Source organism: Trachurus trachurus, assembly GCF_905171665.1.
Source record: "Trachurus trachurus genome assembly, chromosome: 20".
Classification (NCBI taxonomy): Eukaryota; Metazoa; Chordata; class Actinopteri; order Carangiformes; family Carangidae; genus Trachurus; species Trachurus trachurus.
Genome location: NC_139911.1, coordinates 10,771,641 through 10,792,720, shown reverse-complemented (window position 1 = coordinate 10,792,720; position 21,080 = coordinate 10,771,641). Strand labels below are relative to the sequence as shown.

Here is a 21,080-nt window from a genome sequence, read left to right as displayed (position 1 = left end):
GTCATCAGGTGTGAGAGCTGCTACACACTCAGCGGATGAGCGTGGATACATCTCGACACTCACACCTCAGGAAACTATAATGTGTCTTTGTCATTTCCTTAAGAAAAAAAAAAAAAAAAGAACACGTGAGGAGGGAAAAGGGGGAAAAATAGTGCAGCCTCTTTCTGCCTATTCACTTTATCTCTCCGGTTCTTGTAGAAATTGGAAACATGGAGAGGTAAAGAGGAAAATCTGAAGATGCCATCCATGATAACCTTGGGAGTGGGTGACATATGGGGTTTTTATTTTGGGATGCAGCCATAAGAGGAGAGTGATAGTACTATAATGGTTCTTTTGAAGGAGTAAAAGCTTGAGTTCTGTGACTGCGATTGACCAAAACCAAATATGAAAGGCATGATTTTCTATCTCTTTATGCAAAACAGAGCTATAATTCTCCAGCCTCTTTCCCTCTGCAGGTTTTTTTTTCCACGTTTGATGACGCTGATAGACTCTTTGACATGTTCGTGTCTCTTCTGCTTGTTTATTCCATTTCCTCTCCCATTTATTGTCTTTTCTGCTTACCTTTCCATTTTCTTTGCGCCCAGGATCCAGCGAGCTGTAATGAATTCTGCGGCGCGTGCTTCCAATAACACGCGCGCGCACACACACACACACACATAACACGTGCACATTAGCGCTTCCTCCTCTACTTTTTCTTTCTTTCTTCCTTTCTTTCCTTTCTGGTGTGTGCTCGTGCGTGGATGAAGTCGTGTCCTGGAGAAGTTTTCAACGCGTGCGTGGAGGAGTGCACGAGGACAGTGGCGCATTGGACGACTGTAGTCAGTGTTGGAGGAGCGGAAGGAGGAGGGAGATCATACATTAACTCCTGCTGGCTGCGGGGACTCTCCAGTTGATACAAGCCAAGACAGAGGGATGCACTCACTACAACACTGACAGCTTCTCAGAGGAGCACGGGATGAAACCTAAAGGAGATTCCTCTTGATTTCTTCAATTTCTCTTTTCTTTCTTTCTTTTTTTTCCTTCAAATTTGGCAACACCGTGTTTTCCAGGGGATTTTTACGCACCGCAAAAAGAGTGGAGAAAACGCTGCAGAGATGAGTGTTGCGCGGCTCTACATGCTCCTGAAGGATCCCCTCTCCTGATAAAGGGACCAAAGAGGACAAAACAAGGCTGTCCATTGTATTTCCCAAAAAGAAGATCGCAAAGGTGGAGCGATTAGAGAAGGGCTGATGACGGGACTATTAATCCTTTCAGTGCATCAAAAGCACCAAAGGGTATTAGAAACGTTTGGATGGAAATCGGGCGAGTGTTTAGAACTGTTTTTGGTTTTATATGAAACTGGTGATTAGTTGTTGTGACACATCTGCAAAGATTTTTTGATTTTTTTTTTCTTCTAAGGAGTCAATTTGCGTCTTTTTCCAGCGGAACGGTGTATGGTTGTATCTGAGCCTGTTCCCTCCGGCGTGAAATTTCCCACAAACTCTCGTCTCAATCTTTATTTTTCTTTTCAAGTATTCCTACATCTAAATGGAATTAGTTGAGTCTGAAGCCGGTTGTGAAAGGAACAGACATGGTACATGGACACAGCTTCCATCACGGTAAGACATCCATGGATTCATCAGCTGAAGCTCACTTTGTCCAAGCTCTTATTGCTTCCTTACACCCTGATGAAAAAAATAAATAAAAGAAGTAGCGTACAGTGATTTTTATTTTTTTTTATTTTTTTTAATCTGCGTTAAAACTCCAAATATCAGAGCAACAGATTGAAAATGAGTGAAAATAGGAACAGACAGTATGAGGTGAAACACTGACATCCTGCATCTTACAACCTGTAAACTCACTGTTGAAGGTCAAGCAGTAAGTTGTTAAAGGGTTTGTTTTTCTTTTCATTCATTCATTTTTGTGTCTTTTTTTGAGGAAAAACTCATACTAATTAAGAAAACTGTTTTCACTGCAGATGTTTGATCATTTTTAGTCATGTTTAGTTTTAATTTTTCCATTATTATGTAATTGGAAAACATGATTTTACACGTGATTTCTAAACATTATGTACAGTATATGCAAGTTACAATGAAAGCCTGCATGTTTTCTTTCTTTTATATATCGCAGACTATTTGAATCCTCTTATCTGAGATTGTAGTTGCTCATTTCGATGATTATTTTAGGTATTGTTTGGCATTATGGGATTCTTTACAGAGGTCACACACAGGGCAGGTTCAGCATTAGCATAATGCTGATGTACAGGACATGAAATCCCAAACCTGAAATGTGTTCCTCGCTGACTCAAGCCTCTCTCAGCAAATCAAAGCTGCGCACAACAACAGAAAAATGGCAAGGAGCTCATGTCACACAGGTCTTGATCACAAATGCATTTATTTCCCTTTCTATTCTTACAGTTGTTGCAAGTCTTCTCATACTTGGGTTGTCTGGGGCAACAAAAAAGGACACAGCAGGTAATCATCATCACCAACTCTCTCGTGTTCAGATGCTTCTTCTACTTCTCCTTCTTCTTCTCTGAGCCTCAGTCTCTGTCTGTTTGCTTTCTACGACTTAGTGAAAAACAACTCTGGAGTGAAGCCTGCAGGTCAATGTGGAACGTGGGTGAAAGAATCAGAAGGAGGGCTCTTCACTTCTCCCAATTACCCAAACAAATACCCCCCAGACACAGAGTGCGTCTACATCCTTGAAGGTAAATATTCTCTTTAAGCACTTCACTAAAGAAGCAAGGTGATCCAGCTGTTTATTCTGAGCCAAGGCCTTCCTGGGGTTATCCTGGGGTGGGGAGGGGGGTATCACAGTAGCTGTTCAGGGAATGACTGGTTTATTTGAGCAGGTTTATTAGGAGAAGCCATTTTATAGATCTCACAAATCAGTACAGGTAATAAGGTTAATTTTTTTTTACACATGAACAAGGAGACTGTGTTTTAGAGATGAATTGACTAACAGCAGTCCTTGCCGGTGTGTATTGAACGCGTGAGCCTCTAATAATGAAGTAGGTTGAGGATCCATCAATGAAAGCATGACTAATGTCTTACTCCCCGGTTTGTGCTAGGTGGTAATTATTTTCATTGTGTCTTCTAGCGCCCCCAAGGCAGTGTATCGATCTACATTTTGAGGAGAGTTATTCAATCGAGTCGTCTTGGGAATGTAAATTTGACAACATCGAGGTTCGGGATGGACCGTTTGGCTTCTCCCCAATTCTCGGACGCTACTGCGGTCAGCAGAGCCCACCTGACATCAGGAGTAGCGGCCGATACCTGTGGATAAAATTTGTAACAGATGGTGAACTGGAAGCGGTGGGATTTTCAGCATATTACAACTTCACTGCAGGTATGTTTTCTTTTTTTCCCTTTTTTTCTGGTAGTTGTTTTGCCTTACTGCCACTGTCAGATCATTTCTTCCTTTGGAGGCATATCCATGCTTTATAGCTCTAACGGCAAGGCTCCAAATGAATAACAAACATCATCCAGGGAACTCGGCCTTGTGGGAGCCTCTTGCAGCTTTATTGATTCTCTGTCTACAGACACTCAGTATTTCCATTGGCAATATACTGTCATTGGCTGGGACACTCTTGTGACGGGCTGGGCTGTTATTTCTCCTCCCTTCTCTGGATCTGGAGTGATGTGGAAGAGTGTTAGATTTTAATTCAGTTCAGCAGCACCACTCCTTAGTTTACAGGCCAGGAAGAAGCTGAGAGAGCGTGGCAAAGTAATCTGTATTGTTGAACATAATCATGGCAATTACGGTTGTGTGTAAAACCTTGACTTTCTTAATTTGCCTCATCTTTGCTTGAGATCCCATTACTGAGGCTCTGTGAGGATTGATGACAAGGAATCAGGGCATAACCATGATTTAATATTCCTTCACCTACACTTGACTGGGTTTAATAACACTGTCAACTTTTTTAGCGTGTTGAAGGCTTGAAAGGCACCGTGCCAGGAAACATGAACAGTATGCCAATTTGTCTCCACATCCACTGCACGTTCAGACGAAGATCTGAGAGTCTCATTGTTTATATGACGAACACTTGTGCATTTCGTCTGTGACACATGCTACTACCTACAGGCGTTGCAAAGCAAAGAAGGCGAGGTGAGGAGGGGCTGTAGATTTATGTGTAGCTGCTTTATGTGCGCGCTGTTATCAAGAAATCAGAATGCTGAAGCTCTTCATTGGAAATTACGGTGAAAAAGTGCTTTCGGTCACAATGAAATCTACTGAGAAATGAAGTGAAGAGCCTTATACCATGGATTGTTGAGCAGAAATACTGCTACAGAATGTAAAAATATACTGAGGGAACGTGTCGTTGCTCAAATGCATTGAGTTACACAGTTACACTGTCAGTTATGATATTTTCCATACAATTCAGAGAGGAGCTGGGAAGAAAAAAAGGAATGTTAGAAAAGTAAAACTTGAATCAACACAAATTTCAAGAGTGTCAGGCGCGGTTATGTTCTCTGCTTTAGAGATTGCTGCCTGCCGAGGCATGAAACTCTTATCCTGCTGCTGGGTTGTACACATCATTCGCTCTATCAGCTTTCAGTTGTTCTGCTCTTAAGAAATGTGCTGTGATATATTCCATCAGCAGGGGCAGTTAAGTATCCAATTCTGTTACAGGCAATAGGCTACAACCAGGTAGCTCATATAAACTATGCCACCATTAAAGGAGTGAACTCCTCCTTTGATTTTAGCACTGATTTCTATTGAGCTTTAGATATGAAAGTATGGATACCACCCATGTGTTTGTGCAACAAATACCCAGTTAACTTGGCTTTAAGTCTAGAACCAAGAGGGAACAGCTTGTTGAGCTTTGTGGGGTAATGAAAGGTAATGAACTCTGTCTATCACCACATCTAAAGGTGTTTTCTGGCACAACAAAAACAGAATTTTCACCTTGGGGTTTATTTTTATTTTTATTTTACAAAGTTGACCACTGGATGGTTTGTTTTGCTGTGCCCCAAACACTCCATGTTAAATCTATTGAGATGTTAGGTAGCTTTAAGCTACGTTAGCAAAGCGCACCCACCCCAGGCGTGACTGACCTCACAGCCTCAGAAGTTATTTCACCCCCAGTTTCTTTCCTCTTTCTTCTCCTCTCTGTGCGTCCATGAGATAGACCAGAGAATCAACACCGATCTTTCACTCAAGGTGAAGGATTTCCATTTCAAGCGATGCATCTCTGCTTCAGTTCACGCCATAACAGACCGGTCTTCTTTTAGGACTTTGCAACCACATCAACTCTGAAATTCAGCTCGACATACCTGTACAGCTTGAAACTCAAGGATTAACACATCACATTCTCATACATAAATCAATCTGACGTTTTCTTTTACAGCTATGTTGCTAAGCTAACCAGCTGCCAGCAGTACACCAACAGTGATATTAATCTTTTTACCTCTCAACGTGTCAGAAATAAAGCGTATTGTCCAAAGTATTAATACAATAGCATTTGCTTGTTGACATTTGCAGCCCATTTTGGATTGAGTTCATATCTAAAATGTGTAAGGGATGTTCTACAAAACTGTCTTCCCTACTGGATGTTTATGAAAAATGAAGTAAATCAGAAACATCACTACTGTAACTCCAAAAAAATTCAGAGCTACACAAGAGAGATAATTTGTTGTTTTCAGCTCTTATAGTCAGACAAAGAATCTAGACTAAATTTTCTGTAATGTGCAATTGAAGTATTATTGCATCTTCCTGCTTCTCTCGGGAGTTTCATTGAAATTTTGCTGAGAGGAAAGAAAAGAAAAAAAAGCTCTGCCTCTCGACTTGATAGGAAATATCTGTGGCATATGATTTACATAATTAAAGAAGATAAAAGTCCTGAATTCACTTGACTTGATACTCGAGCAGAATCTGGCAGTGTGAATAGTGTCTCACATCTGCAGCTGCTCTGCTAACCATGCTAATTCACACAACCCTCCTCTGATGAATGGGAGCGGGGGGGAAAAAATAAAAAGAAGCAACAAAGGTGACATGAATCAGCTCCTACTACTCCTCTTCCTCAGTCATTTTAGTAGCTCAGAGATAAAAACTCTCCTGCCTCTCCTTCACATTCTGCCAGTGTCCTTTCAGAGCCTCGTGCGCTTGATGACTAATGCGGCCCGCACCACAGCAGTGAATAAAGAAACAGCAACTGGAATCTCACAATATCCGTGTCATATTATATGCGAAGCACTTAAAGTCTGCAGATGCTATTCATTCAGTCGATATGAGGCATCAGAGGAAGGAGGGAGCTGCTGTTGATACAGACATGAGAGATTCACTCAGAGCAGTGATTAAATGAACTTGGCTGCCACAGTGATGTGATGTGTAATTTATTTGTCAAACAGATTACACCCAGATGCCTCATAGTTGGTCTCCTTTTACGTCACAGAAGAATCAGTCTTCTTTCACCTCAGAAAAAACTTATTGTAGGTAACTTTATGTAAGAGTCTGAAAGGTATATGGTAGCCTGGGTACTGTATACCCATACTGCCTTGTGTGCGATGTTATTCGCTCTGCAAGTCAGCCTGGAAACCATGGACCCAATTTTTTACTTCAATGACGGAGCCAATCACAGAACGGTGGGAGGGGGCAGCAAGACTATGACGACACACCGAAGCGACTTTGTTGATAGCTTGTCGATCCAACATGGCGGCAGACGCTTTCGATGCAGCGTTAGAAAGTGTTTTAAGTAGACCGCAAGTTTATTTTGAAAAAAGAGCAACGTTTAGCGAGCGGATTTCTGTCTCTCTACATACATTCATAGGGTTGATACGATTGGCTATAAGCTATACGTACAGACGCATTTGATAGACAAAGAAGGCCTTTCGTAAACCACGCCTCAAATACGAAAAAATGGGGTTTCCAGACCGAATCTCAATCTACATTGATATGAGTTCTGGTGTTAGCCAGGCTAGATATATGGGGCAGTTTGATAAAATGTTTAAAATCATACAATCTGATCCATTATTATCCAAGACACACTTTCAGCAATGAGACTGTGAGGCACCTTTTTAGTCTTCAGTACACCAAAGCTTATTAGGCTGCAGACTCCATCTGGCAAGCTGCATGTGTGACTCACTTCAGTTACCCTACTGAATGAGCATACCTCACACTAAAAAAAAGGAAATACCTTCGCCCACCTATCACATGTGGGCCGACAGCTGTAGATCTACAAAAAACAAGAGTACACCCAGAGTAACAATTAAGCTTTCTAGGAGGCACACTTATTCAAATGTCAACACCACTCATGTGTCCTTATGGTAAATACAACGGTGCAACTAACAGCTGGTTAGCGTAGCTTAGCACAGCTATGTTTGACTTTTAGAAAAATCAGCCAACATGTGCTTTTGAAGCTCACCAAACATATCTCACCTGTAAAGGCCTAATCGGTGCATAAAACCAAAGTGTGAAGACTGCACTGTGTTGTAAGGGGGTTATTTCTCCACTGATGCCCTGATAACGTCAAAATGACAAAGACTCCAACAAAGCACTACAGAACTAGTCCAAGAAATATTTCCACACACACTTTAGTTGAGTCGAGTCGTAGTTATAGAGTCCTTGTGCTTAGCTAACAGGCTGTTGGGAGCTGGCCTAACCCTAATAGCAGTGGCTTCACATTAGGCATCTTCTCCTCTGCTCAGACAGAAACCACATATTATGAAAACATGTTTAATAAGCGGGTATTTAAAAAAAAAAAAAATGCCACTATGCATTAGACTCAGCCTTAACATATTATCCCAATACCACTTTGAAGCAGTATGCAGAGCTATAGTGAGTGTAGGGCGAGTGATCATGCACTAAATGCTGAACAATTGTGTACATGTAAATATAAAGCATTTCCGTCAATTAAGATAGGCAGACCTGGGACTGAGGAGGAAGCTGTAAACCATCCACTAGAACAGTGTTTTATGAAAGAAGAGGAGGCCTCGGGCCAGTGAGGGGAAGACTGTGTTTGAATTTACAAAATTAATTCTTGAGATAATTTGTTGTATACTTTATGTCTTTCTTTCTCATTATTCTGTCCAAATATATTCATAGTGAAGCAATAATTCAGTTTGGAAATGGCTGCAACTTGTAGAAAGTGTGACATTGAGCTATTGTCTGTGCGGCATGGTGACGCAAATGCAACCAAAGCATAATGAGTAAAAATTTTTGCTGTCTGCCATAAAAAAACCCACTGTGGTAACAAGCTTTCTATTCTTCATAGCTCTGATGTTACCTCGCCCAGATTCACATCATCTCTATAGAGGTCAGCGACGAAGCAGAAGGGTTATTTTGTGACAGTCAGCCCTGCACTCTAGTAATGACACATAATATAAAATTGCAAGTGGAATACAACTTGAAATCTCACATTGGACACAACATGTGGAGCAGAGGAAATGGAACCATGGTGTGTGTGAATATAAATGTGTATGTGTGTGTGTTAATGTGTGCAAGGCTCTTGGGGGACTTGAGCAGCGGTCTGGTATTCAGGTCGTCCTAGGGCGCCTTGACCTCAGGACCCTGTGGACTGGTAGATTAAGTGGTGTTTCAGCACCAAAGCCAGAGCAAATAAAAGCTGCAAGTTCTCCCACTCCTGCTCCCTGCTCTCTGATCGCTGAACATGCTGTTTGCAGAGTTGAGACCTGATCCTGAGGCAGATGTTGCCATAGGGAGAAACTGTATTTTCCTCTCTGGTAATATATTGTTCAAATATATATATATACTGTATGTGTGTGTGTGGGTGTGTGTGTGTGCGTGTGCAGCACTTCTTAGATGTGCTGTGACTTGAAGTATTTCACCTCTCTGTGCTCCAGGAAAAATGACATCCTCTCTATAGGATTTGTGTTGCTTTCCATTTGTGATGTAAATTTTGACTGGGGAGAATGCTTCGTCATATTTAATTCCTTGGATCTTTAACATTTGTAATTTAAATGTAAAAGTTGTACTAAACATGAACTGATATACACCAGTGTGTAAAAATAGATCCTGCGGAAACAGTAAAATACAAACTCATCAGCTTGTCATACAGCCTCATATGTTACATTGATTTGCATTGTAAGAATACAGGCCGTTACTAATGAGTTTAATCAAGGTGACACTCATTGCTCCAGGTGCCTCATCGCCCCACCAAGCTCCAAATGGATGAGAATCATTTTGGAATAAAATGAGTCAAATGACATTTAAGATTATATCTGGAATAGGATATATGGGCCTATCATAAAGGAGGCAGAGTCATGAGATTGAACCTAGATGGACTCAAACTGGAAAATTGAAAATTGAACCAAAGAGATTGACTCTTTGCTCTTGGAGGGAAGTCACAGGTACTGTACTATAGTTGGGTTGGACAGAAAGTTCAGTAACTGCCTACGTGGTTTCACATCTGTCTCCAAAGTCATTTGCTGGTGGAAACCTAACATTTAAAAGTTTTCTTTTAGCGGTTTCATTCAGTCACATCCACTAAATTCTCCATACCACTGCCATTATAGAGAGGCCTATAGTAATTGGTAGTAACAATTGTCACTTACTGCATTGTAAGTTATTCTTTATCCACAAACATGCAAACAATCAAGTAGATGGTGACAGTTAGAAGTCGGGTGTTTTGTGTTGGTGTTGCAAAATTGAGCTGTCATTGGCATTTGCTGCTTATTTTCAAAAAGCAAAAACAAAACTATTACCCAACTCAGTCTGTCTTTTAAGGGTAAAACGCTCCATGCAGTTGCAGAAGCATGACACATAGTATAAACAGATTTAATTCTTGTCAACACAACTACATGCTCACGAGATGTCATCTGGCTGTTTCTATTGCTTTTCCTTCTAAATCCAAGAGAAAGAAAAAAAAAAACACTGTCAAGCTGTTGTCCCATACTGGTATAGCACCCAAGGCATTGAGAGTAAAATTTCATTTGCCATGGCCTAACACTAGTCGGGGCTCAGATTCACTGTGGAGCAGAGGAGAGATGAAATTCATGAGTAGAAATGGGGAGAGAATTCTCCTGTGGTGCATTTTCTGGTTTTCTCCCAAGATCTGTGTGAAGGGTGTGTCTGCCCGAATGAGTTGCTTGCATGTAGTCACTCCTAATAAACCGTGCCACCAAAAAATACAAGAGCATCTTCCCTTCGGCGTTCTGCTCTAATGTTTATTGTCATTAGTGCTCCCTGTGGTGCGGGTCACATTTTCTGGGAGCTCTCTCGCTGATTGTTCAGTTCTGCCATACTGTTTCTCTGATTGTTACGGGTCTGTCTTTTCTCCGCTGGGAAAATGTGTAGGTGTACACTTCTCACAGCTTAGGTTTGCTTCTGGTGTATAATGCAATTTCCCTAAAGTAATGCTATCAGCTTGAAGGGCCTTGGCGAAGCAGAAATAACCCTCCTTTCTTTTTGTGTTTATTTTTCAGATGACTCATTTCAATGTAAAACAGCTGATAGCGGTCTAGAGAAAGAAACAGACCTGTGTTTGGAGAGCTGGCTCTCTCTCTCTCTTTTTTTTTTTTTTTTTTTTTTTACTGGGGATTCTCTCATGGAGCCTTCAGGTGTTTTGCGATCTGGCTGCTCACACCAATCTCATCTCAATGAGACCCTCCTCCGCTCAAATGTGGTGAGGAAGAATAACAGTCGCTGCGTCTGAGCTCAGCCGACACGCTTCCCTTCATACTGCCTCTGTTAGCAAAACGAGATGGACGGAGCGAGTTAGCATTGCAGGCACACCACTTGCAGCTGTGGAGGAGGTCGGTCGCACCCTCACTCCCCTCGCTCCCCTCGCTCATCTCTCTGTCTCTCTCCTTTTGCAGCTAACACTACTTCTTTTCTTCTCTCCCGTCCTCTCCTGCCTGGTTCATGCCTTCAATGTTGCACTACCAGAACCAAACAAACCAAACAAAAATAGAAAAGTAATTTGCTCACCTGAACAGTAAACTTTCCATTATTAAAGATCCAACACAGTTTACAGACATCAGCCTACTTGAACCTGATCATTGCAGACAATGCAGTATTTATTCTTTTCTTTTTATTTCACCTCCAGATAAAGATAATTAAGATAAACCTGTCTTCCATGGATCTGGAGTTTCCATGTCTCCAGATCTTAGAAATGATGGACAGACACGTTGGACAAAGCAAGGCTTTTATCTGCACTCTTGACCAATCACACTCTGCCCCACTCTGGGGAAATGCACAGATTTTGGCTTGAGATGGAAATCGATGGAACCAAACATCTCTTCAAACTGGGTGGCTATCTTATTAGCAGTTATCTTTACCTTTACCTTTAGTTTTCCAGTTCTACCTGTGGGTTGTTAGTGCATCACTAAGTTTCCAGAGACACATAACCTCACCTTGTGGAGTTTTGATGAATGGTTCTCATCGGTTTTCTCCATCTTTCACTTCCTACTCCACTTCTTCCATCCTTCGCTCAGCCGAGGATGTTCACCAGCTTATCAGTCAGCAAGGGTGTCGGAGTGCATTGCTCCGGAGAACTTAACTCACTGTGCAGCAGGGGTGGCTGATATTTACGTCCTTTGGTTTTGGGTTTTTTTTTTCAGTCGCTTCTAGCCAATTACCCGGCAGATCAATCAGTGACTCAGCCTGCCTCCTGCCTGCCTCCTGCCTGCATCCTCTGTGGCACTTTGTTAACCAGGCCTGCTGTTCAGCTGCAGATGCTGTGTGGGTCAGGGCACTGCACTGTTGTAACTGTAAGTCTGCAGTATACCATAGTGATCTGTGGCTTGGTTTAGGGACTGGAGTAGAGGGGTTGTGTGTGTGTGTGCGTATCTACTGTGTACACACACACCGTATGTATCAATACCCATGTGTACATACAGCACACTGGATATGTTTGTGCTGTACATCATACATCTTTCCCGTCAGTAGCGGGGCCTTGGCTGCTTTCCTATTCAAACCCCTGCGTCCTTCCCGTGCTTCATCCACAATGGAGTGACCCATTGTGTATTCAGGCATGCCTCTTTCTCCACGTGTTGCGCATGGTCTTTGCTCTCTGAACTGCATTAGAAATTAGCCGGGCTGCTGTAAGTGCCTTTTATTCCACAGCTCCCTTCCTCAGTAGGCATAACAGCTTGCCTAGGGCTCTTTGTTTCATTAGCCTATCACCGTGGTAGATCCCTGGCTGTCATGCTGAGAGCCCGACTCTCTCCATTATGCTGTATTAGGCAGCAATGAGATTGAGCTGTGTGTTTTATCTCTGCACACATTAAGGCCTCAACCCATCAAAAATGTCTTGGAGAATTATTCTCTAAAGGGTTGATAGAAAAGGTCTTTTTTTCTCTTTTTTTTGTTCTTTTTCTTTTTGGAACGTGAGTGAGTTACGTTGGCTCGGGCTTCTCATTTGCAGCCTTGATTTTGAAGGACATCACAGAGCAGATTGCTTTCCATGCTTGACGAGTTTTGCTTTTGTTTTTTCATCTCCTCATCAGTGGGATACCTCCTCGGGGAGTTAGTGTATTAACATACAGGGTGTAACTGGCTCTAAAGGAGTATGAATGATGAATGCTCTGTTTCCATTATCTACATGTTTCTCTCCCATTTTCTTCCATCCTTTCTGGCAGTGGATTGCACTCGCCATCTTATCGTCTAAGAGCAAATGTCTGATTCCAAAGGGAGGCCTAAATCACATTTGGCATCATGGGTAATCTAATAGGTAATGGCGAGCTTTTGTTTTGCCGCTGGGAAAAGGATGTCAACATTCAACAATGACAGAGGGCAAGACCATGATGGGATTATGAAATGTGGAATTTGAGTAATCCTCAAAACATTTCACAATGATAAAACAGTTGTGGATTCAAGCAGACTCTCACAGCAATATGTAATACCCCCTTGCAGGGAATGACAATGCAATGAGTTGATGGTATACATTTCATGAAATGAAAGTGCAGCTTTGGTCATATAATGCCTTTCCTACGCCACTGTACTGTTGGGACTGTGTTGGAGGGTTAATGCATATCATTACCATTTGATAGGCTTATAGAATAGCCATGACAAGTGGTTTAGGGTTTACTGCTGACAGTAAATCTGCAGCTTCTCTCAGTCCATCACATTATATTTATTCCGGGGTCGGTTGGGTTCAGCCAAGGAAGAAATATTCAATGTAATGATAATAGGACAAAATGTGTATACAAAGCAGAACACAAAAGCCAATATCAGTCTGTATCAGTTCTGTGTTTGGAGAGGTGGATGAAGTGACGCCTTATTTTGCACCTCATTTATAACCATAATGGCAAGATTTCCAAGCAGGCCGGGGACTAAATTTTCCACAAAAAGACCTGCTTAGTTCTTTTCCACCTGCATCTGTTTCGCCCTGTCTGTGTGAAGGATTGCCATTGCACAGAGAAGATTCATTATGTGAGCTTGCGGGCTGCTAAACAGTTCCTACAGCAAAGACCAGGTTAAATTTGAATGTTTACTGTTTGGCGTCCCAAAGGTGCAGGTGACATTTGGTGTCCTCGAGGTGTGAAACAGATTGTGCAATGTTCTATGCAGTCGTTTGAGTACACTTTTCCGCCATTTTGCCGAAGGTGTCGAGCATTTGCTCGGCTCTGAGACCTTGAGTCAGAGCGACTGAAAAGAACTGTCAGGATGACAGCGAGGTGTTGGTTTCCGTCCGCTTTGCTCGCACATTTAGTCGTCTTTCATCCTTGTCAAAGCTCAAATTGCTCATCCATCTGTGATTATTGAGGTGCAGGAGTGTGTGAGAGAACATTTTTATTTCCTCCTCAGACCACTGACTGTACACCGGCAGAGTCCAGCAAGTCAATTAAGACCATCTTCTTCCATTGGACAACTGAAATCTCTCTGGCAGATTGCCGAGAGCAAGGACCTGGAAAAGTTAGCAAGTCGATCATGTGTGTTCATATCTGTTTCTCTCTCAAACAAACACTAACAGCCTGCTGAGCAGCATGGCCTTGCTGGCATTTCATTTTCCATTTGGCAAGCTCGATTAATCACAGCGCTCCTATACAATGCGACGCACATGGCCACCCACCAGCGCTGGCTCTCATTATTCCCCGTTGCAGGAAAATGTACAGCTAGGGGAAAGTGAGGCAGAGGAAGAGCAAGAGGAACATCACAGCTCCACTGCTGCACCGACTGTACGTGTGGGGGGACAAAAAATGTGGCAGGAGAAAAACGGAACAAGAGACGAAGAAGGAGGAAAGGAACCGGGGATTCGGCGATAGAGAGGAAGATTTGGATCACTGTGAATAGGTTATGGCGATGCTGTGAGGAAGACTGATAAAAGATTGGGGCTGCTCCATGTCCCCTCAAGGCTCTGCCCCGATCTGAATATTCATTGAGCTGACACTGGCTTTTTCTCGCCACCGTCTATAAAAGGATGCCAATTGGCTTTTTACCTTGTGGCTTCTAATAAGCCTCTGTGCCTAACATGCATACAAACAACTCTTCGTAACACTGAGGCATACACAGTGATTCCTGCACTTCCATATAAACAGCTTTTAAACAGCTTTAAGTGCCTGAACAGTTTGCTGTCCTTATGTTTGAATTGTCGTGCTCGAAAAATGCATTACTAGATAACAGTCTCCCTGTGACGGTTGTTTGGCTTCATATCTCCAGGACTGAAATTGAGACTTCCTGACTTTATCTCCCTTTATGCGTGCACTATGATTGTTTATTCATTCTGTATAATGAAATGTCTGATCTGCTGCGGGGGGATGAAATTGTTTTTGGGAAAAACTACAGTTTGTCAAAAAGAAAGTTGATTATTCATCCGTTCAGCACATTTATATAATTTTTAAACAGTCACAATCATGGATAGTCAGAGTTGGAGTAATGCAACATTTTACAATATTCTAACACTGTGCACAGGACAGAGGCTGACAATGCTGAACCAGGATCAGCTTTCTGGAAAAATCTGCACTCTGCAGATAGAACACCCTGCAATGATCTCCCACACTGAGTTTGTTTGTGTAAATAAGAGAAGTACTTTTTTTTTTTTTTTTATATTCACCATGCACATGGGTGGGAATCATGCACATGCAAAAACACAAGGCTTCTCTTTATTTATTTGTATCCTAATGTGCGTAGAGGACATTTCTCATCCAAGGCTTGAGACAAGCTGGATTTTAGCTGGAGGAAACCACTCAAATCTGTATGCTACTCCTAATCCCCTTGCACAAACACAGACATGCTCCACACTAGACCTCCGCTGAGTAGCTACGGCTATACTCTTAGATCAAAAAATCTGTCTCATTTTGTTCTCCAGTTTGTTTGGAGGAGTCACGATGGTTCTCGGTTTGTATGCCAGAAGTGAAAACAGGCGTGGAGAGAAAATAAGGTGAACTTGCTAAGCAGCAGAGATTTAGATTCATGCGGGATGTACACACAGCAGAGAATAATACTGAACACATTTTGTCCATTTCCATCAAAATACTTATTCATAACCACCAGTGCCATGTACAGCAATCTTAAATATTCAGGCATAATCCTTCTGGGGCTCTTCTGGTAAGATGTAGAATTCAAGTGAGATTGAAATCATCCCTTCCCTAGATAGCTGTGTGCCACAAGGACATAATTTTCTTTTTCTTAAATTAGAAAAGATTAGGTTGAATCTGGGAGGCTCGGCTGAGAATTTTGTCACCCCCCGGGCAACACTTTATTTCCTAGTATTTCAAAACTCTTCCAACTTTACCTTCTGATTTAGTTGATATTTCACAGTTTCTCTTTAACTCCCCGTCTCTTTGTTATAGAAGCGGGGAATATGTGTGTGGCTTTACCAACTGGAAAGTAATTTGTCTTTGTGTGAAATGAACTCCACTTATCATTTCCAAAATCAGAGTCATACTTGAGTCTGTTGTTTGATGTGAAGCGGAAAAAAAAATGTAGAAAAGCGGTGTAAAAGTTTCAGCTTTTATGTAACACCACACACACACAGACACATTCAAAGCATAATTTATTATGTTTATGCCCACACACCCATTAATTAATCTCTACAGCCACAGACATCATCTCACCACATCATAAGAGAGAGGTAAGATAACCTGAGACAAAACCACAGGGTCAGACATCATACAGAGAAATAAAGAAAGGTGGCGGGTGGGAGATGGCTGCAGGATTAGGTTCAAACCCCCTTAAAAAAAACCTCATTGTGTGTTTGTAGCTTATAAGAGAGACTGACTGTGATCGGGGAGGGAAGTCTGAGTCATTGATTTTATCGTGCTCTGCCTGTGAAGAGGCGAGGCTTTGTGGATACTTAGATTGTGGTTGAAAGAGCTCAGTGAAAATTCTTAAATTGAGTATGTGGAGTGGAGGGCTTTGGTGTGGCTTAAATATTCATTTGCTGGTGGCGCTAGCTCGGCGGTGAGGTTTTAGCTCCTAACAGCGGATCTCTCAACACACTGCTTGTCAAACATCTGTGGGTTTTGCCTTTTTCACAGAAACAAAGCGGATTTCAAAACAGTCTGGCATTTTAAGTGTCGAGCAGCAGCGCAGCATTTGTTGTTTTCCTGGAAGGAATCTGTTTTCGACGGAAGCCTTGGCTTTAATGAAGAGTCATGCATCGGGCGAGTTACAGGAAATATTATTGCAATAGTCTGAATTCTGGTCACAGCAGTCAAATAACTCACAGCTGTATATTTAATCATGTATTTGTGTGGTTTAATCTGCACTGCAGTCCTTGTCATTGTAAACTCTACACATATTTCTCTGATAGTATCTGTTCATGCATATTTGGCAACAATTCAAGGAGTTCATTTCCCAAATTGTGTTTCCGTGCATTGCTTTCGAGTCACAGGATCTTTTATGTTCAAATCGAAAGCTGCGGCCGTGACAACCTTCTTTTTCCATCCGTTCAATAAAATGCTTTTACACCTTTGAGTCGAAGCGAAAACAGCTGAGGACATCAAAACGAGCATGATCGGGTGTCACTTTCTGCCGCCAGCGTCATGTCGCACTGGGTGACTTCTGGGACTACAGTAATACCCTTGCCTACACTTAAATTAGCGTGTATAAGTCGTTTGTAAACCTGCTAAAAAAAGGCAATTGACTCCTTTCACACTGCCAGAGGAGTTTGCCTTCTGTTGGGACTGAGAGGACACGGACACACAACTGTGGGGGGGTAATGTTATCACATGCACACACACACACAGAAACAGACACAGGGGTGGGAATCTTAACAGTTTCAAATAGCAAGCTGCTAGCTCCTGTGTAGATGGGTAAAATGGATCAGTTGCTTTTATCCTTGGGTCGCTGCTCCTGCAAGTGTTGGAGCTCACATGTGAAACGCTTCAGTGTCCGTATTTGCATGTTTTTCAAACTTATTTCAGGGCTGCAGATGGTTTAGTAACTGTAGCATTTCTGCTAAATCGATCTGATATGGGCGACGTGTTTACATCACTAGAGCCAGTAAATTTCTGTGACGACTGCAGAGTCAGGAGTGAATTTGGATTACATGCTTTCACATCTCAGACAAAAGTTGGTGGGTTTTGTTTTTCCCACAGTGAAAAGCAGATTGTTGCACCTTGAGGGTTTGATTTCATATGTATGAACAGAGGTTATGGTGGGATCACACTAACTTCTGTATAGCCTACTCACCTCAACTACCCAGACAAAATCCTTCACTAGATTCCCATCGCTTTATTGAACTGCATAACTCTATAAAGCTTTATTTGAAGGTGAAACCCATAACTTTCCACTCATTGTAGCCCGTCTTCAGCAGCATGGGTAACTGTAATGATGCTGCCATGTCCATATGTTGTAGTCATGACATGTGGGTTGTTGCTATGGCGCATCTGCTAAAAATAAAAATTGTGCCAGCTATAAAAGTGTGCTAAAATAGTTTTCAGCACAAACTCGGTATATTTTCCTTTTACAACAAGTTCTCCAACCTAAACGCCCATATGGGTTGTTCTCGTGGTAACAATGATAAACACGTAGTTAAGGTTAAAGAATCACAGTTTGATTGTGGACTTTGCGTCACTGTCGTCATGGTTACAATGATAAAACGTGACATTTGTTCCTTTTTCTTTTTTTCCCTTATTTCTCCTGTTTTAATTACTATGGTCGCTAGAAGTCATCCAACAATAAAATGTAACCATGGACGACTTATTGCCTGCTTTTTTTTTTTTTTTACAGGAGGACATTGTCTGTCATTGACATTTGAGATACCAGTCTGAAAGGTATTTTTGGTTCAGTGTGTCCCGCTGTAGTTAAACTGATGTTACTTTTTATCAGCGAGTGTAGTGCTAATGTTTTGGCACAGCTTGTGTTTTGTCAACAAGCCTCAAAATCTCTTTTGGATGTTCTCTGCGCGATCCTGATTGGGACTGAGTTTTTCATTTCATTAAATGTGTGAAGGATTTCATCAGCCCGAGGCAACAGTTTGCCCGGGGTTCAGCGGTGTGAAGCAACAGTAACGACGGAGTTTTCCCCCCTAAACCAGCAGATGGGATTGTGAAGCAGTGACAAAAGATTTTACACGGGGGCAATGTGTCCTTCTTTTGTGCCAAAGGTTTCATTACATGTGATATAACGGAGGGACACTGAGGTCTTAACGACTTTCCCTGCTTCCTGTGCTGCAACTTGGCCCGTGTGATTGGCCCGCACACCAAAGAGCAGCGTTTCATTACATTTGAGGGAGATCTTTATTTGATCCTACTTTTAGCACATTTGCCTGTTAATACCCTTTCTGATGTCTGATTAAAACTCTCACAGTAATGTGCCCAAAACCCCCACCTACCCACACACACACACACACACACATGCACATCGACACACACTTGCACACACATTTCTTTCCATCGGACACAAAAAGACAGTTTGAGAAAATTAAAAATCTTTTTAAAGGATGTAGTTATCTCACCCTTTTCCAACGGACATTTTTATGTAACTCAATTGATGCATGACTGCTTCCATTAACTTCTGATCCCTAAGTTGGTATAAATACTCTTTTCAATTTAGATAGTGGTGAGTGGTGAATGGGGCGTTGCGTTGGCGTGCATGTAGAGTACCGACCTCCGCCAGACTTCTTGACGAATCATTCATTCTTTTATGATTAAGCTGATATCCACCTACTACTGCGACTCTTTCCCCCTGAGCCGCCTTCATTGACGCGGTGATATACATCTCTCAATCTGTTCTGGTGACTAAAGCCTGAAATTGCATATGTAAATCTTTTGTAACACACCCCCATGTGCCACTATCTGATTCCTCCACTCATTCCCCGCCATCTCAATCAATTTGCCTCTCCGCTTTCGAGCGGCAGATACGGGTTATTTATCTTCTTCATCATCCACTTCTTCACCCACTTTACCCCGGTCTTGTGCCGTGGCAGCGGAGCAACCTTGTGTTTTTGCCCTCACACCCATCCCTCGGAGGCTCATAGGCTTTAAGTGTGTGTGTGAGAGACACACTCTAATGGGGTTTATCAAAGTCAACCTGAATACTCTAACAGTCTGGGCCTGAACATCAAAGCCCTACTCCCCACTCCACTGCCAACTACTCTGGACATCCATCAAACACCCAGGCTGAGGGAAAGCCTAAATAGGCTAAATTGGATGACGGAAATGTTTGTATTGTAAGGACAGATACTCTGATGAAGGTCTAATCCCATTGTGTGTGTGTGTGGCTGTGAATGAACCTGACATTTATGGGGGAGTTAGCTCGAAGGCGCCACAAGAAGCTCCTTTCTATTTGAAACTACATGGAGAGGGGGGGGGGTGAAAAAAAAAAGAGTAGGCAGTCATCCTCATTGGTACAGTAGATTATAGCAGAATGCTGCGAGGTCTGCTCCAACATACTTTATGACATGCTATCGATTCAAGAGAAGATGAAAGGAAATGCTGTGTGATTTGATTTCTCATTCAGGGGTCTTAATTCCCTTTGACACGCATTGAGAAACAGACGGTCCTTTTGAATGCAGTGAATCTGACCAACAGTGTTATTCTCTCAGGGAGATCAGAGTGTTTCTCCACGTTATTTTTATTAGACTTCAAAGGGTTACATGCAGAAATATATGCAGTGTGTAATATACAGCATATATATTCATCTTTTTGATTACTGTGGACATACTTATGTCAATCATAAATGTGAGCGTCTATTCATTTGGCTGTCGACTGCAGTCTGTGTACTTTTCCTGGCGGTGATAAATAAAACTCTATTTCTATATTTAACAAACATTGACGCTCTCTTGCGCGCGGGAGAAATTCCATTATGTGAATTGTGTTTTGCATTTTCCACACGTCACAGAAAGACATATTTGCATAAAGTAGATCATGCCTCACTTTGAATAGTGACATGGTGAATTGCATAGTGACAGATCGTCTTCTTAGCAGCCATATTTTGCCACTGTTAAATGGGGCTTTCTAGTTAGGCTTGGGCACCAAATAGAAATGGATTTTGATATTATGCTGCCGCTCAGTGAGATTGCAGTCCCCCTTGTTGGGTGCATTAATATTGTGAGAGGAGAGGGTTTGAGATGAGATAAAGGGACCGTATTGACCGTGTGCTTCAGTTTGTGGCCTGAGTGGAGAAGGAAGCTGCACAATCTTGAGCAGACGCATTAAAATCTGTCTTAATCATTTAAAAGGAATTGCAGAAATTGCTTGCACCTCCATATACAGGCAGGTATATTATAGGCAGGATAATGGAAACGACTATAATCAAAAGAGGAAAAAAAGATAACAGTTCAAGCTAATGTATAGCAAGTATAATGTTCATGGTCCCCATATTAGTTAAGGTGAGTGCTAAAATATGCTATTTTGAACAAAGATCGAAATTCGTCCGAGTCATATTTGTCACAAACCAAAGTTTAAGCATTATGGTAAACTGCCAGGACTGCCATCTCCTTTTGGAATATGTCTCAGTGTTTCTCTGTTTTGTGCAAAGTCAGCTTCATTTTACTGTTTACTGAACTGAGCCATATTGTAGCTCTATTAAGTCACTGCTAATAAACTGAACTTCTGGCTGTTGCTGCTCTTATGGCTTTCCATCCTATGCCTCAGTGCAGCTACCCCTCCCCACTATAGAAAAACCCCAGAGGTCAGCTGAGAAATGTCAGTCCAGAAAAAATGCTAATTAGAAACTGTCTCTCACCATTACAGGTAATCAGCTAGTTAAACCATGAGAGAGGACAACAAGTTGATTTTGAAAGTGGGTAA

General features: G+C 42.0%; 1 protein-coding gene across 1 annotated transcript in view; it reads left to right on the top strand.

Moving 5' to 3' along the window:
- Positions 1–1,570: 1,570 nt before the first annotated feature.
- neto1l (neuropilin (NRP) and tolloid (TLL)-like 1, like) overlaps positions 1,571–21,080 on the top strand; it is a gene marked incomplete at both ends in the record, with an annotated part of 63,195 nt that continues 43,685 nt past the window's right edge. Inside the window, 4 exons of the mRNA XM_083995778.1 lie at positions 1,571–1,598; positions 2,397–2,453; positions 2,555–2,689; positions 3,082–3,330. Of these exons, the coding sequence (XP_083851904.1) occupies positions 1,571–1,598; positions 2,397–2,453; positions 2,555–2,689; positions 3,082–3,330 (469 nt within the window). The remainder of the gene's footprint in view (positions 1,599–2,396; positions 2,454–2,554; positions 2,690–3,081; positions 3,331–21,080) is intronic.